The 16,032-nt window shown below is 38.2% G+C and overlaps 1 protein-coding gene across 1 annotated transcript in view; it reads right to left on the minus strand.

Annotated features, from left to right (window-relative positions):
- Positions 1 to 8,283: 8,283 nt before the first annotated feature.
- The window catches only part of RAB8B (RAB8B, member RAS oncogene family), a 69,206-nt gene continuing 61,457 nt past the window's right edge, over positions 8,284 to 16,032 (minus strand). Inside the window, exons 7-8 of the mRNA XM_043471741.1 lie at positions 13,357 to 13,407; positions 8,284 to 12,558 (exon numbers count right to left, since the gene is read on the minus strand). Of these exons, the coding sequence (XP_043327676.1) occupies positions 12,466 to 12,558; positions 13,357 to 13,407 (144 nt within the window). The 3' untranslated portion in view covers positions 8,284 to 12,465. The remainder of the gene's footprint in view (positions 12,559 to 13,356; positions 13,408 to 16,032) is intronic.

Genomic DNA, 16,032 nt, shown 5'->3' on the forward strand with positions numbered 1-16,032 from the left:
GTTGTTGTTGTTGTTGTTGTTGTTTGCTTGCTCAGTCCTGAGTCGACTCTGAGAGCCCGTAGACTGCAGCACCAGGCTTCCCTGTCCTTCGCCATTTCCTGGAGTTTGCTCAAATTCTTGTCCATTGAGTCGATCATGCCATCCAACTATCTCATCCTCTGTGGCCCCTTCTCTTGCCTTCAATCTTTCCCAGCATCAGGGTCTTTTCCAGGGAGCTGGCTCTTCGCATCAGGTGGCCAAAGTATTGGAACTTCAGCTTCAGCATCAGTCCTTCCAATGAATATTCAGGATTGATTTCCTTTAGAGTTGACTGGTTTGATCTCCTTACAGTCCAAGGGACTCTCCAGAGTCTTCTCCAATAACACAGTTTGAAAACATCAGTTCTTTGGTGCTCAGCCTTCTTTATGGTCCAGCTCTCAGATCCATACATGACTACTGGAAAAACCATAGGTTTGACTATGTGGGCCTTTGTCAGCAAAGTAATGTCTCTGCTTTTTAATGCGCTGTCTAGATTCTTCACAGCTTTTCTTCTAAGGAGCAAGCATCTTTTCATTTCATGGTTGCAGTCACTTGCAGTGATTTTGGAGCCCAAGGAAACAGTCTGTTACTGTTTCTATTGTTTCCCCATCTATTTGCCATGAAGTGATGGTACCGGATGCCATGATCTTAGTTTTCTGAATGTTGAGTTTTAAGCCAGCTTTTTCACTCTCCTCTTTCACCTCCATCAAGAGGCTCTTTAGTTCCTATTTGCTTTCTGCCATAAGGATGGTGTCATCTGCATATCTGAGGTTATTGATATTTCTCCCCACAATTTTGATTCCAGCTTATGCTTCATCCAGCCCGGCATTTTGCATGCTATACACTGCATATAAGTTAAATAAGCAGGGTGACAACATACAGCCTTGACATACTCCTCTCCCAATTTGGAACCTCTCCGTTGTTCCATGTCCAGTTCTAACATGTCTCAAGGTGTAGTAGCTTCTGATCCAGAGGCAGAGATCGCTGGAGATTTTAGAGTTGGAGCCAAAGCACTCAGTCCCCTGCTGCCACCAATCGTATACATTAGGCTGGCCAAGGATGCCAGCCATGAGATGCCTAAGAGGAGTGGAGGTCCCCAACCCCCTTTGGATCCAGGACAGGGGAAGATTCCAGATCAACTGAAGAAGAACACACAGGACATAGGCAGGATTCCATTTCTAAACAAAGGAGTCTTTTTTTTAAAGGACATTATGCCATTTGTTGACTGTACAAAACTATAGCTGGGGTGGCTGTGATGACCCAGGTGATAACTCTTAGACTGTAACAGCCCCATCTCGGGGTTGTTTTGGTGAGCTAGTTTTATTTGTACCCCACTCCTGCCAAGTCTTAAAAAAATTGTTTTGAAGGCATTCTTTGATCACCCCATAGTAACAGGAGCATCTCCCTACTCAGTTTTTACTTGTCTCTCCCATTAACACATAAAATTTTGGAGGGCAGGGTTTTTGTTTTGTTCTTTCTTGGTTGCACAACAGCAGTGGCTCAAATGGTAAAGAATTTGCCTGCAATTCAGGAGACCTGCATTGTATCCCAGGGTTTGGAAGATCCCCTGGAGAAGCGAATGGCTACCCACTCCAGTATTCTTGCCTTCAGACCAGAAGAGGGTGCTCACTAAATACCTGTTCAATGGATGAAATAATTTTAAAAGTGGAATTCACAAACATTTGCTATTTTATATTAATCAAACAGTTTCTGAGAGTTTTACAAATTAAAACCAGAAGGTTAATTTCACTGATCATTCACATCTAATAAGATTTATCTCCATGTCTAACAGTCTGGTCTTAAGTCGCTCAATCTTGTCTGACTCTTTGTGACTCCATAGACTGGATAGAGCCCGCCAGACTCTTTTGTCCCTGGAATTCTTCAGGCAAGAATATTGGAGTGGGGTTACCATACCTTTCTCCAGGGGATCTTCCCAATCCCATGATTGAACCCGGGCCTCCTGCATGGCAGGCAGATTCTTTACTGTCTGAGCCACATTTAATGGGGATAATAATATTTAACATATTATGGGTTTTTGAGGATTGTGCCTGCTTGGTAAGTGCTATAGAAGTGTTAGCCATTTCTACTTATTCTTTATCATGAATAAAGCTCTTGTGAATCAACACTGAAAAGACAAAAACTGGGACCTGACTGAAGATGTTTTGTGGTTCATTTCTTTATGGTAAAATGTCATCTTTGTCCATTTAAAATAGACATATATATTTTCCTTTTACTCCACAGAATTTTTCTTCATTTTGAAATGTCTTTTCCAGTATCTATTAAAACTCAGGTTGAGACAATAGTTGAAATTGATAAAGTGATTCATCATTAGGTAGATTCCCTTGGTTCTATCCTGAATCAGATTTGTCAAATGTAATTACATTACTTCAGCTTCATGCAGAAATGCCTTCATAGAAGCATATCATACTCATGTCCTTGGTGTGAAATTAAGCTTTTTTTAATACAAGAAACTGTAAGCAGATACAATAGAGGATCCCCTGAGAAAGAGAAACAGGCATGGCTTTATCGACATAAGAAAAGCCGTTTTTTGCCTAAGCTATTTTGTCATCTAAGCCTGGACACAATGCTTACCCTTGAACTGGTCTTAGTAATTAATAATTAAAAATTAGTAATTAATAATAAAAATAAAAAATATTCATTTTATTTGGCTGTGTTGGGTCTTAGTTGCGGCATGTGGACTCTAGTTCCCTTGCCAGCGACTGAACCTGGGCCCCCTGCATTGGGAGCACACTCTTAGCCACTGGACCACCAGGGATGTCCCAGTAATTAATAATCTTAAGGGAACAAAAGAATGCAGGACTGTTATCAGGCAAGATAAGCAACAATAGAAAAGATAATACATCAGCAATAAAGACTCCCAGTTCTGTTTCAGTGGTAAAGATTAGCCTGAAACCTCAACCACCAGATCAACTGGAACCTGAGGGATGATGCATTTGACCTTTCCTGACCTTCATGACTTCAATAAACTAAAGCTTGGACTATTGTCAAACTCTATCTCAATTCTATGCTTAATTCCCCTCTGCTCAAGCCCCTTCATGAATATGCATGTACAGTTATCTTGAAATTTCCCCAATTTTGCTGTCTGTACACTGCTTTGAGAAAGATCCCCAGTGTTCTCCATACTTGCTGCAAGTAATAAATCCTTCCTTCTCCTGATCTTTGGCTTCCCTGTGTTTTTTTGCATTGACATCCACCAAGAGGTGAACCCAGTTTTTCATGTAGCAAAATGGCTATCTACATTTTTTCTTGCAAATTTCACAAAACTATTTCATTATCATTATTCTGTATCTCTAATTTACTTTTTAAGTTCAGGGCTAGGAAAAAGTTTTGTTTTGCCTGACAAACGCATATGCTAAGCCTGAGAGCTAACTTATCATATTCAGGCTTTATCTTAATTTCCAGGAAGCTTGGAGCTAAATCTAATAGTCGATTATAGCAACTATTCTTTTTTGTTTTAATTACAATTACTGCCATGACTTCAGAATATGCTTATTCTTTTATCCCTATTTTGATTTGATTACCTCGATTTTAACTAAGATCTGTGTCTCCATTAAACCTGCCTCAAATACTTTGGAAGTAGGCAACTCAACATAGAGAGCTATAAGTTGGGGGAATTTGTACTTATGCTATCTTGACTATATCTCAGTTCAATTTTAGTCTTCAAGTCTAGTTTAAAAATGGGGAGGCAACGTAAAACCTATAATTAAGATTAGGTTTTCATCATTGGGGAAATGATGTTTTAACAATCAGTTATCCACTCTCCAAAAAAAATACCTAGACCTTACAAAGAAATATGAGACAATTGTATTTGGCAGCTCTAATTATGAAATAAATGGCAACCCACTCCAGTATTCTTGCCTGGAGAATCCCATGGACAGAGGAGCCTGGCGGGCTACAGTCCATGGGGTCACAAGATTCGGACACAACTTAGAAACTAAACAACTACCACCAGTGTAAAATGTAATGAATCTGCCCCCCTATCTATGAAGACATCTTTTTAAATTTATTTTTAATTGATGGATAATTGCTTTACAATGTTGTATTGGCTTCTGCCATATAACCTGAATTAGCCATATGTGTGTGTATATATATATGTGTGTGTGTGTGTGTGTGTATCTCCTTCCTCTTAAACCTCCCTCCTATCCCCACCCCCAACATTAGACATCCTTAACTGATATGTCTGTTGGAATAGAAATTAACTAGAACAAACCATCAAAATCACCAATAAGATAATCTTCAGCATTCATGGTTATTTACTAAAAACACTTATTTCAAGCTTTCCCTTTATATAATGCATTGCTGTTTAAAAAGCACTTTACACTGATTTTAGCAATTCTGTTTAAAGTGAGGACTGAGAAGCTAAGTAGCAGTGCTATTGACTTCTCAAGTTTTTATGAACTTACTATGAGCTTTCTCCAGAGACTCGAAAACATACTAAGTGATGTTGGGAGTTAAGTGTCTAAAAGATACCTGGGGGAAGGAGGCTGACATGCTACGGATAAGAATACAAACTGCTGGGTGTGCACCTGGAGGAGTGGGAGTGTAAAAAAGTAATATCACATGTTAGCAATTTATCCAATAATGCTTGGACATACCTACTAGTAATTCATAATAAACTAATGAATTCACTTGAGCTTTATTTTCTGACAGTGCCGATAGATTATACTCAACCATTTACTTATTCGTTCAAAATGCATGTTGCATGACTATGACGTATCAGGCACAATGCTAGGCTCTGGGAGTTACACCAGTGAAACAGCTGTGCATCCTGTCTTCACCGAGCTTACGGTCTAGTGAAGATACCAGACAGGCAAGTGAAAGTCGCTCAGTTGTGTCCAACTCTTTGTGACCACAGGGACTATACAGTCCGTGGAATTCTCCAGGCCAGAATACTGGAATGGGCAGCCTTTCCCTTCTCCAGGGGATCTTCCCGACCCAGGAATCGAACCAGGGTCCTCTGCATTGCAGGTGGATTCTTTACCAAGACAGGCAAGGAGAAGGATTATGAGGATATAAGAAAGGGGGAAGTGAATCCATGTAACTCAGATTGGACTCAAACCCAGTCAAAACCCATGGTCTTTTAACTGAGATCATACACTTGTTTTCAGGACTTAATGAAACTCAGGTTTTAGATGTTCCATTGCAGAAAGAATTCAGTGAAAGACAAAGTGATAAGTAAAAAGTGGATTTATTTAGAGAGAAACATACTCCACAGTGTGTTGGCCATCTCAGAAGGTGAAAGTAGCCTTGAAATATGGCATGGTTATTTCTTATGGGCTGGGTGATTTCATAGGCTGAGTGGGAGGAGTATCCCAACTATTTTGGGGGAAGAGGGTGGGGATTTCCAGGAACTGGGCTGCAGCCCACCTCTTGGCCTTTGATGGTTGGTCTCAGAACTATCCTGGTGCTGCTGGAGGTGTCATTTAGCTTGCTGAAGTGTTACGATGAGCATATAATGAGGCTCAAGGTCTAGTGGAAGTCAACTCATCTGCCATCTTGGACCTATTTGTTTCTTCATCCACCATCTTGGACCTATTTAGTTCTAATCAGTTGATGTCATGTCCTCGGGCTATGACATTCTTTCAAAGGTTGTACCCTGCCCTCTTCTCTCCTGTTTCAGGAGAGCCAATCCACATTTGTGAGGTATTGCTAAAGAAGATGACACCCACTCATTCAGGACTCAGCTTTGGAGTTAGTAAAGCTAGAAGTAGGAGAGACATAGAAAGACAAGAGAAAAGGCTCCAAAGTGAAAGAAAGCAGGGCATTTCTGAGGACAGAAAGTAGGTCAGGATGTCCTCGGAGTGTGAGGAGAGAAGAGACAAAAAAGGACAGCAGGTTAGAGTTCACCTGAAGTTCCAGGCTTACCCAAGGGAGTGGCAGGCTCTGATATCCTTTGCAGATAATGGGAAATGGGATTCCAGATAAGAAGTTCTTGGCATCTGCAGGTATGAATCAGGGAAACAGCAGGAGTCTGGAGAAAAGCCGGAGTCTGGAGAAAAGCAGACAAATTCAAGAGATTTAGGAATTGTGCAAAACAAAAGTTAGTTACTGATGAGCTCCATGGAGTGAGGGAGAGGGAAAAATCAAGGATGGTTTCTGCAAAGACATATATATATATATATATATATAATACATATATATACAAATTAATTCATTTTACTTGTGTTGACTGAAAAAAAAAAGGCACAACCTAAAAGTTGAGAATTTTTTATTCAGCCGACTGGCTGAGGACTTAAGCCCATAAGACAGCCTCTCAGACATTTCTGAGTTACTGATCCAAAGAGGCAAGGAAGGAGCCAGATATATAGGAATTTTTGAAAAAGCAAAACCCTGGTAGTCAGAACATCAAAAAGATTACTGCTCATGTTAACGAATTTAGCACTTTTCTACGGTGGGAAGATGCAAGAGTCTGGGCTCACTGAAATAATTTCTTAGGTATGTACCTTACCTATTTAGATCTAGGGTCAGCATCCTGCTTTTCTTCATCTTGAATCCCCTCTAGATGCTGTTTTGCAGGGGGTGTGTGTGGTGGGGGTGGGGTAGATGCAGTGGCTCATGACTTGATGGCCACAATATCCTGTTTGCTGACATGGCCATTGATGTGTTTCATATATACTTGCTGTGGGAGTATACTCATGTATCCCTGTAACTAATATTAGAAAACTTAAATTTTGTGAATAGGAAACATTGAAGAGAGGGGAAGAGAGGATTTACTCAATTTACTGATATACAAACAGCATTCTGGGTGATGGGTGATTTGTCTTATTAAAAGAAGATCCTTCTGTAAAGGTTAAAATAGTGTAAGATATTTAACAAAGACTAAAATAAAGATGAGGGCCAGATAATGAAGCTTCTCTTTTTATTGCTAAACTTACTGAGGCTCTGATGAATTTACTTCCAACTTTCTAAAAAAATATTTATTATTTACTTTTGATTTCTGTTGTGGCGCCTGGGCTCCAGAGCATGTGGGCCACCAACGGGGCATGTGAGGGCTTAGTAGTTGAGGCCCTTGTGGGAGCATGTGGGATCTTAGTTTCCTGACCAGGCAATGAACCCGAGTCCCCTGCATTGGAAGGAAGATTCTTAACCACTGGACCACCAGGGAAGTCCCACTTTACTTTTAATCTTTCTTCAAATTCAAAAGTAAATGGAAAAAAAAAAAAAGTAAATGGAGAACCAAATAACTCCTAATTTATACTTAACTTTATTCAGTGACGGTTGATTTTGATGACTGCTGAAATTCACTCATTTTTTCCCCAACATTTCTTAAACACCTACTATATGCCAGGTCCTTTGTCTGATACTGTGAATACAAAAGCCAAACACTTAGTCCCCAGCCTACAAGAGCTGAGTCTAGTGGGGAAGGAAAGTAAACAGATGATTCCAATCCAGTGCCATGAGCGACACTTTGGGCAGGCATAGGAGAGGGTTCCTAACCAAGGATGGGGTTGTTGCTGAAGTCTTCCCACCAAACCCTAACTGAACATTGAAAGATAAGAAATCAGTCAGGCAAGGGGTGGGGAGTCAGCAGAAGGAGCAGCCTAAGGAAAGAAATGACAAAGCATGTTGTTTGGAGATGCAAGTACTGATGAGGTTCAAAAGATATGTGTGAGTTCAAGTGTGACAAAAATCAAAGGCTGGAGAGAAAGAGGTGGAGGTAGCAAAGGACTTTGCCAGGCTTAAGGGTTTAAGTGTGGCAGTGATAGATTTAAAAACCATTCAGCACTGTGAAAACTGGAGAGGAGGAAAATAAAATTAGAGACCAGAAGACTGGTTAGAAGAGGTTACAGAAATCTAGGCAAAAGATAAGGAGGTCTGAACAAAGAAAAACTAACATGACATTGTAAACCAACTATAAATCATCAAAACTGCTGTAAAATATAAATAAAATTTCCCTCTCCCAAAAAACAAACAGAAAAGAACTCTAAGTCAGATGTGAAAGTGAAAGTGAAGGTGCTCAGTCATGTCCGACTCTTTGGGATCCCATGACTGCAGCCTCCCAGGTTCCTCTGTCCATGGGATTTTCCAGGCAAGAGTACCGGAGTGGGTTGCATTTCCTTCTCCAGGGGAATCTTCCCGACTCAGGGATTGAACCCGGGTCTCCTGCATTGCAGGAGATGTAAAGTTTGATGTAAAGTCAGATGTAAAGTTTGCTAAAATATCTCAGGTCTACCATGGTTTATGACACATACCTAGCAAATTAGAAAAGACATTTTTTAAACATGCATTTCAGAGAGACATGAGTATTTTCATTATGTAGTTTTTATTTTAGACGAACATTGTAAAAAAAAGTTCATCTGGAATAAAATCCATTTTTTTTTCTTAAAAAAAAAAAAAAAAAAACAACCCAAAACACAGTATCATTATCAGTACACAGTTAATGAGCTGGCTTAAACAAGATTAACAACATGACAGGTTCACTTTATCTGCCGGTTTTTCACATTAAGCCGTTGGAGCAAAGGTAAAGTATGCTGAAACATAGACAGGAGGACAACTCTATGGAAAAAACAGGTATTTCCCACTGGCGACATGATTTTAGTCAAAAACTTTAAGGTATTTTGCTTTAAAGGAACAGTGTCAGCTGCAAATAAACAAAATAAGACCCATCTGTAAGGCCATAGGAATGAATTATAATTAAATTCACATTTTAAAAAAAGGTAAGAAATGAAACAAGTTCTATTAGTTCTTGGCAATAAGAAATGCAACTGCGTATGGCACAAGCATTTTAAAAAATGAAAATTTGAAAATATACCTATAACAATTGCTTGCTAATTTCTATTTCTGCAAATTTCACTTACATTTTTTATAGTGATCATAACATTAATTTTATTAGTCTGAAAAAAGACCATTTCTACTGTAAAATTGTGCTAGTACTTGAAATTTTATTAGCATATCCTGTCCATCTACATCTCTACAGGACAAGGAATTTTTTAGACATTCCCCCACCCCCTTCTTTGGATGTAACAAGATGGAAAAGGAATGTCCTTTCTGTTAAAAGAAAAAATCTAAAACATCTGACATGAGAAACGAGTGCTTAAAATCTGAGATAAGTAAACCAACATAACAAAATGCTGTTTTAAAATTTTAAGCTTAGAAACTCGTCTTTTGAGATTAATAACTAAATTTATAAAGAAATCAAAGTTATGAACAAGCAAAGAAAGTCTGCTTACATGTATCACTTACTGCTCACAAGAAAAACTCAGTAAGCCTTAATACAGATTCTCAGCATTCAGAATCTGTAAAATGGAGTTATAATCTCTTATTTAGAAATTTCTGCAAACATTTATCTATATTGCACAGCTAAATTTATTAATGGAGACAGGAAGATAATACTTTTTTTTCTGCTCTATTGGATAAGACATGTGTGTTCTATCCTAAACTACCTCCTACCTTTTCCAATGATGCTTTAGTTCAAAACAAAACCTAGAGTCTAAATTGTGCTGGATACTTAAAGACTGGCTCACTGTTTTTCTACTAGGTATTAGAATACTAGTTAGCTAAATGAGGTATAATTAAAAAATAGTCCTTCAAAGTAAAGAGTATAATCTTCTGAAAATCTGTAACAAAGACTGCACAAAATGTTCATGTGAAGAGTAAGAAAGCCTGCAGCACCCGCCTAACTGATGCACAGGTGGATTATTTTCCCATCATCTGTATGAAGAAAAATGTAGCTAAAATAAGTTCCCAGTGAAACATTTTACAATTAACTGACCTACATGCTACTTAGTTACAGCACATTTGCATTGTCTGATAACCCTCAGACTCTTATTTGAAAAGGTTGAGCCCAATCATTGTCAAAAATCAGCACACTGATAATAAAATGCAGCCACTGAACCACTAACACTGCTGCAAAAAATCTTCATGTATCCTGACCCATAAGACCACAAAAACGCTCACACAAAACTAGATTTCTTCAGTTTCAGCAGGGAAAAGACAATTATCTGTCACTAAATTCATCTACAAATAGAAAAAATAATGCACTATATGTACATTGTTAAGCAAAGTGGAATATTTATTGGGGCAGTGTTACCATGCAGAAAGTGAATTTCCTATGGTCTTAGCTCAAATTATATACAATTTAGCAAAGCTAAATGTAAGAAAATAGCAAGGATAATTTATTTCTATATAACAGAGTATATACCCCCAGTTTGCTGCTACTTCAAAGAACACTTTTGGACTCATCTAACTTTTATAGGCTCTTTCAAAGGGAAGTTCATGGAGACTAGTTATTAACCCATATGTGACACAGAAGAGAAAAGGAAAAAACAAAACAAACAAAAGCAAAGCATTCTGTTAAAAATAAAAAAAGGTTAACCACAGAATATGTCAGTTTTGGTTTGCAGACAACCCCTGAGATATAAACCAAAGTGTTAAGACACCAAAGAGTCCGAGGTAAATTACTAAGAGGGTTACATTCATAGGTGGTGTCATAGCACTTGCCTTTTAGAAATTACCTTGTTACCATCCAGAAAGCTTAACTGCTGGGATCTTTTCCTGAAAATTAATGAATACAAGATATTTCTAAGAAATTTTTTTCTTCATTTCAGAAATATATTAATATCTAATTTTAAGATGGTAGACTTACAGTCCACTTGTGATCAAGGAACTACTGATTTTACTGGTACACCAATAGGTGCTTTTAAGCCTATAAGTTAAGTACAAAAAAAAAGTCAAGGAGACTGAAATTTGTGGATATTAAGTTTAGAGAACCCATCAAAACTAGCTCTGGTATATATTTCCTGCCACTAAATTGTGCCTAACTTTTCAAACAAGTAGTGAAGACCGTTTGGTCCAAGTATTCCAGTGATACATCTTAATTTGAAGCAGAATTCTCTGCAGTAACAAGCAATCCATTTCCACTTTCATCTTCCAGCCTTAACCATCAAGCATGATGGGAACCTTTGTGAAACAAAACTGGCTTAACAGGAAGTATAATTATTAATCCCTAATCACCTCTTTATTATTCCCTCTGTGTTATGACACTGAAGGCTGGAATAATATAATGAATTTGGCACGTAAGTTAATACTAAATACTTTCTTTTTTTCCTTATGTGACAGTTTCATCTACAAAAGGCATTACCAGTACCAGTGTATGATGAGAAAGGCAGCTAAGCTTTTGGTTGGCTTTCATCCAAATGGCTGGACCAAGTTCTATAACAGTGAACCTGAACAGATGGATCTGGGTTCTACACATTTAATAATAGCTGTTGTAAAACTGAAACCATGCTCTTATTTTCTCTAACGAAAAGGTGAGACTTTTCCTAGAGGATGCACTAGGACTAATTACTCTTAATAATAATAATAAAAGTCCAATTAAAAAAAATCATTTTCACCATTACCAACAATTATCTCTGTGAAATTACATCCACAAGTTAACCTCTCTCCCTATGGGTAAGCTTTCTGTGAACTGAGTCCGAATCTAACTCTTCAGACAGGGATTATGGTAAGAACTGGGCATTACTACTAAACCAGTAAGCTAAGAGTAAATCTGGGAAAAGATATATGACATATGCTGATGTGACAAAACATCAATTAGATGCTGAAATAAAACCCTAAACTAACTCTCTGCCTACGTAAAATTCCAGCTCAAGAAGTTTACATGTAGAAACAGACAGCAGTGTTCAAATATGTTTTAGGTGAGTGATTACAATAGGTCAAACGTAGGAAAGAAGAGGGAACACAAATCTCAAGAAAAGTGACATTAAGATGATTTCCAAATGCAGCTTCAATAGAGTAGGCAGAAGTAATCAATTGAAAAAAATGATTTATTCAGCTACTCAGACTCTCCGGCAAAAAGGTCGGGAATGAAGAAAACTCGAAACAATTTGAAGAAATAAACTGTGGCCTTTGATGGGAATTTTTAGGAATTTCTAAAATAAACTTTTATCAAAATTTAATGACTCTTTTATTTAAGAAAACCAGAGCCCTTAAATAAATGCTATCAATGCAATAACATTTGGCCATATGAACCAGACCAAATATCCTAAAATTTTAGTATATTAACCTCTGCTTTAAATGTTCTACTCTTTTTTTAAAAACATTCCCAAAAGCAAATCTGTCAGAAGTGTGCAGATATGAATCTCAGATTGTGCTGTAACAATGAAAGGCTAACACTGATGTGCAAAGTGAAAAAGAAAAAGAAAAAGATAGCAGCTTCTGCAACACGCAATAAAACAGAGGAAAAACAAGTTAAGTCCGGCACATGTCTCCACTTCATGGCTTCCACGTTTGAAGAGTGAAGCCTGTTATCCTGATGGGCCATAAGGCTGGAATCAACTGCACACTCAGTGTGCAGAATCTAGGTATAGGTTCAGCGGTGCTCTCAGTAGCAGCCAGGCGGGGTGGTTCTGAGGCTGGGTGACCTGTGCTTTCAGAGAAGCAGGAAAGGGTCCTCAAGATGTGCTGCAGTCTCTCAGAAAAAGTTCATCAAAGTAGCGAACAACGGAAGAAACTGGTCTTCTTTGATCGGTTTTCTGTTATTTTCACTGGTCCACCTGCCCCTGATGAATTGCTGTCGTTCTGAAAAACAGAAGATGAAGTTACCAAGGAGATAAAAGTTTCATGGTTTGAGCCCAATTATCCAAAAAAATAAAAATATCTAACCATGCCCATAAATTTGTACTCAGTAGTCTAATTAGGAAGGGATCTAGTTAAGCTCTTACGCTTTCTATTTCTTTGGAAACAGTGGGTTAAAAAGGGAAAAATATTTTAAGGCGAGCACCTAATATATTAACAACATTTTAGTTAGGAAGTTCCTATTTCCAGTCCAAAGAAATTATAACCCCAAGAGTGTAAAGTATTAAGGGTAACGATGGAAACAATGTTAAGATATTGGTACCCGCAATCCTGTTAGAGTCAAGAAGAGCTGGTAACATAAGGTATACAATTACATGCAAGATTCAGGGTAAACCAAACTTTTCAGGTTGTCCTAATGAGTCAATCACTGAGATTGTTTCAAATTGAAGCAACTTCAAAATCACTTCAGCAAAAGCAACTTCAGCAAGTTCAAAATCACAGTTATATACAGAAACAGAGTATTTAACTTGTGCCATTATTACTTTAATTATTCTGAACAGAATTCAATCAAAGACCACTTATGGAGCCAGAGGAAAGAACTAAAACAGCTGCAGTTCAGAAATAAAAAAAATTGGAGGAAACAGAAATAAGAATCAAAGTTTAACTAGGTTGAAAAGGTAAGACAGGGAAAAAAATGACTTAATGTGAACATATGCCTTCTCTTTAATTAAATAAACTACATAAATAAGAAAACAAATTTAAACACGGCATAAGGAAAATAAAATTATATATTATACAAACCATTTTTCTGTTGAGTTTTGTCATTATATCTCGTGCAAGTGTAAAAAACGCCTAAAAGGTAAACCAAAAGATTTCATTATTACGTTTATCTTTTAAAATAGAAATGTAGATTTCTTTATTTCATTATAAAACAAAAATATATTACTTTAATGTTTTTAATTGAGAAAAAGAACATAATTGCAATCAGTAGACACATGACTACTGTAACTTATTTTTCCATTTTATCATAAAGGTTTTCCAAAATAATCAAACTGTCATTCATCAAATATTTTCTGCACAAAACATCTGGCACTGGGACTCCCCTGGTGGTCCAGTGGTTAAGATACGCCCTGCAATGCAGGGGACACAGGTTCGTTCCCTGGATGGGGAACTAAGATCCCACATGCCACGGAGCAACTAAGCCTGAGCGCTGCAACTGCTGAAGCCTGCATGCTTTAGAGCTCATGCGCCACAACTAGGGAGTCCATGCACTGCAACAAAAGACCTGCATGATACAATGAAGATCCCACATGATGCAGCTAAGACTCAATGCAGCCAAATAAGTAAAATATTAAAAAAAAAAAAAACCCACAAACATCTGGCACAAGTTCCTAATATGACACTTGTTGAGTTACGCAAACACCAAGATCACTTGCGAGGCAGACGCTCTACAGAACTTGTGTGTCCCCAAAGTGGGGGCACAGTTCCTGGTATAGGAGATGATGAATATCTGCTTAATAACTGAAGGAATAATTCTCCCTGGTGGCTCAGACAGTAAAGAATCTGCCTGCAATGCAGGAGACTCAGGTTTGATCCCTGGGTCAGAAAAATCCCCTGGAGAAGGAAATGGCAACCCACTCAAGTATTCTTGCCTGGAGAATTCCATGGACAGGGGAGCCTAGCAGGCTACAGTGTATGGAGTCGCAGAGTCAGACAGAACTGACTGACTAACACTTTCATTTCACTTTCACAGCTCTGAAATCTATTTTCATAAAAATTTCTACCCTTTATTCCCAACTTCCTCTCTTTCACTCTTATGCCTGAAAACATAGAACCTCTCATGTCCCAACCTCCCCAAATCCCAACAGTTTCTACGCTCAACTAAATTCTGCACTATGGAAATAAGTTCAAATGGTAGCAGGACAAAATCTCAGTGGCATTTTATGCCCAGTGTGTCTTGACCCAACTCTAAGCCAAATGTTTTTAAGATTTATCATCCTGACTTGGTTTCTACAGAGCCAGGATTCTTAGGGCTTCTTCAGTTGTCTCCATGCTAAACCCACTGGTATGTCAGTCTGCTCCCAACAATTCCTCATGCCCCCAAACATGTCCAGCAGGGTTATTATTCCCAAACCAGTCAAAAGAAGCAATATGATAACTACTATTATCGCCTTGTCAGTGTCTCACCGTCACACTGGTCACCTGTGAGCCACAGTTTCTAAGTAATCCCATCCCAGTTTCTGAGGTTAAGTTAAAGCTCTGGGAAAAGTGCTAATCTCCGCAGAACGCCTGACTAGAATAAGCAGCTTGAGCAATCCCCAGGTCAGTATTTCCACAGACAGAGCGCAGTGTGCTCTCTCTCTTTTCTTTGGCCATGCCATGTGGCTTGTGGGATATCTTAGTTCCCTGAGCAGGGATTGAACTTGGGCCCTCAGCAGTAAACGTGCAAAGTCCTAACAATTGGACTGCCAGGGAATCCACAATTCAATAGTCTCTTTAAGTCACAGGTGAGATGAGGGCACAGGACTAGTGGAGACTGAAGTCTAGGTACAGAAAACGTTCTGTGGCACAGTCCTACCACATTTCAGAGCAAGTTTCTCTCCTGTTTCCACAATTAAAGCTGACTGAAGAGGCTCCTCTCTTTTGCATGAAAGGAAATCCTTTTGTTGCAAGCAAAAGGAAGCATTTTTCTGCTTTTCTATTCTCCAGTAAATAAATCAGAAGAGGTTTCCTGTTTCCTAACACCCACTAGCCAACCTGAAAAAATGACCATTAGTTATTTAAAAGAAGAAAAAGTTCTGATAAGTGACCATGAGTCAAGTCATTAAAGTCTTAATTTGCGGTCATGATGTCATCGTGAACAGTGACTTAGCTTGAGAAAGTAAATGTTTACGAAACCCTCAGTATGACTGTTAAGTAAATGACCTGTATTAACACATAATACATGTACTATTTTTATGATCAATTTAAAAAAATGTTTTTAAAAAAGAAAATATTATCAAAATTCTGCCCTTCTAAAGAAAATCTATTTCTTAGAAGATTTTTAGATAATTTGGTTTTAACAGTTAACTCACTGAAAACTTATTAAAACTACTCTCTGATAAACACAGTTTCTTATATCTACTTAATGCCATTGTATTAAAAGGTATCATGCTTAATTGACTTCAAGCATGTATTCTAAGGGAATGTGTTCAGTAAGCTAACAGTTGAATTGTCTCTTGAGAGTGCAAACATGAAAGGAACTAAGACTCTGTGCTACAAGTGAGTGTAGGATGACATGAACAATGATGAATAAGCAGAGACCACAGCAGCAGGATTTCCACCTTTCCAAACAAAGGGCAAAACCGAACTTAACCTGAACTCCCATCTTCTGTCCAGTGACTCTTAATGAAGTGATCTAATATATATCATGTGAAAGACAGGTGCCAGAAATCCAGCAACCAAGGTCCTCATAACAGTTAGAAGCACAAAAGTTTA

The sequence above is a fragment of the Cervus canadensis genome, chromosome 6 (genome assembly GCF_019320065.1).
Source record: "Cervus canadensis isolate Bull #8, Minnesota chromosome 6, ASM1932006v1, whole genome shotgun sequence".
Lineage (NCBI taxonomy): Eukaryota > Metazoa > Chordata > Mammalia > Artiodactyla > Cervidae > Cervus > Cervus canadensis.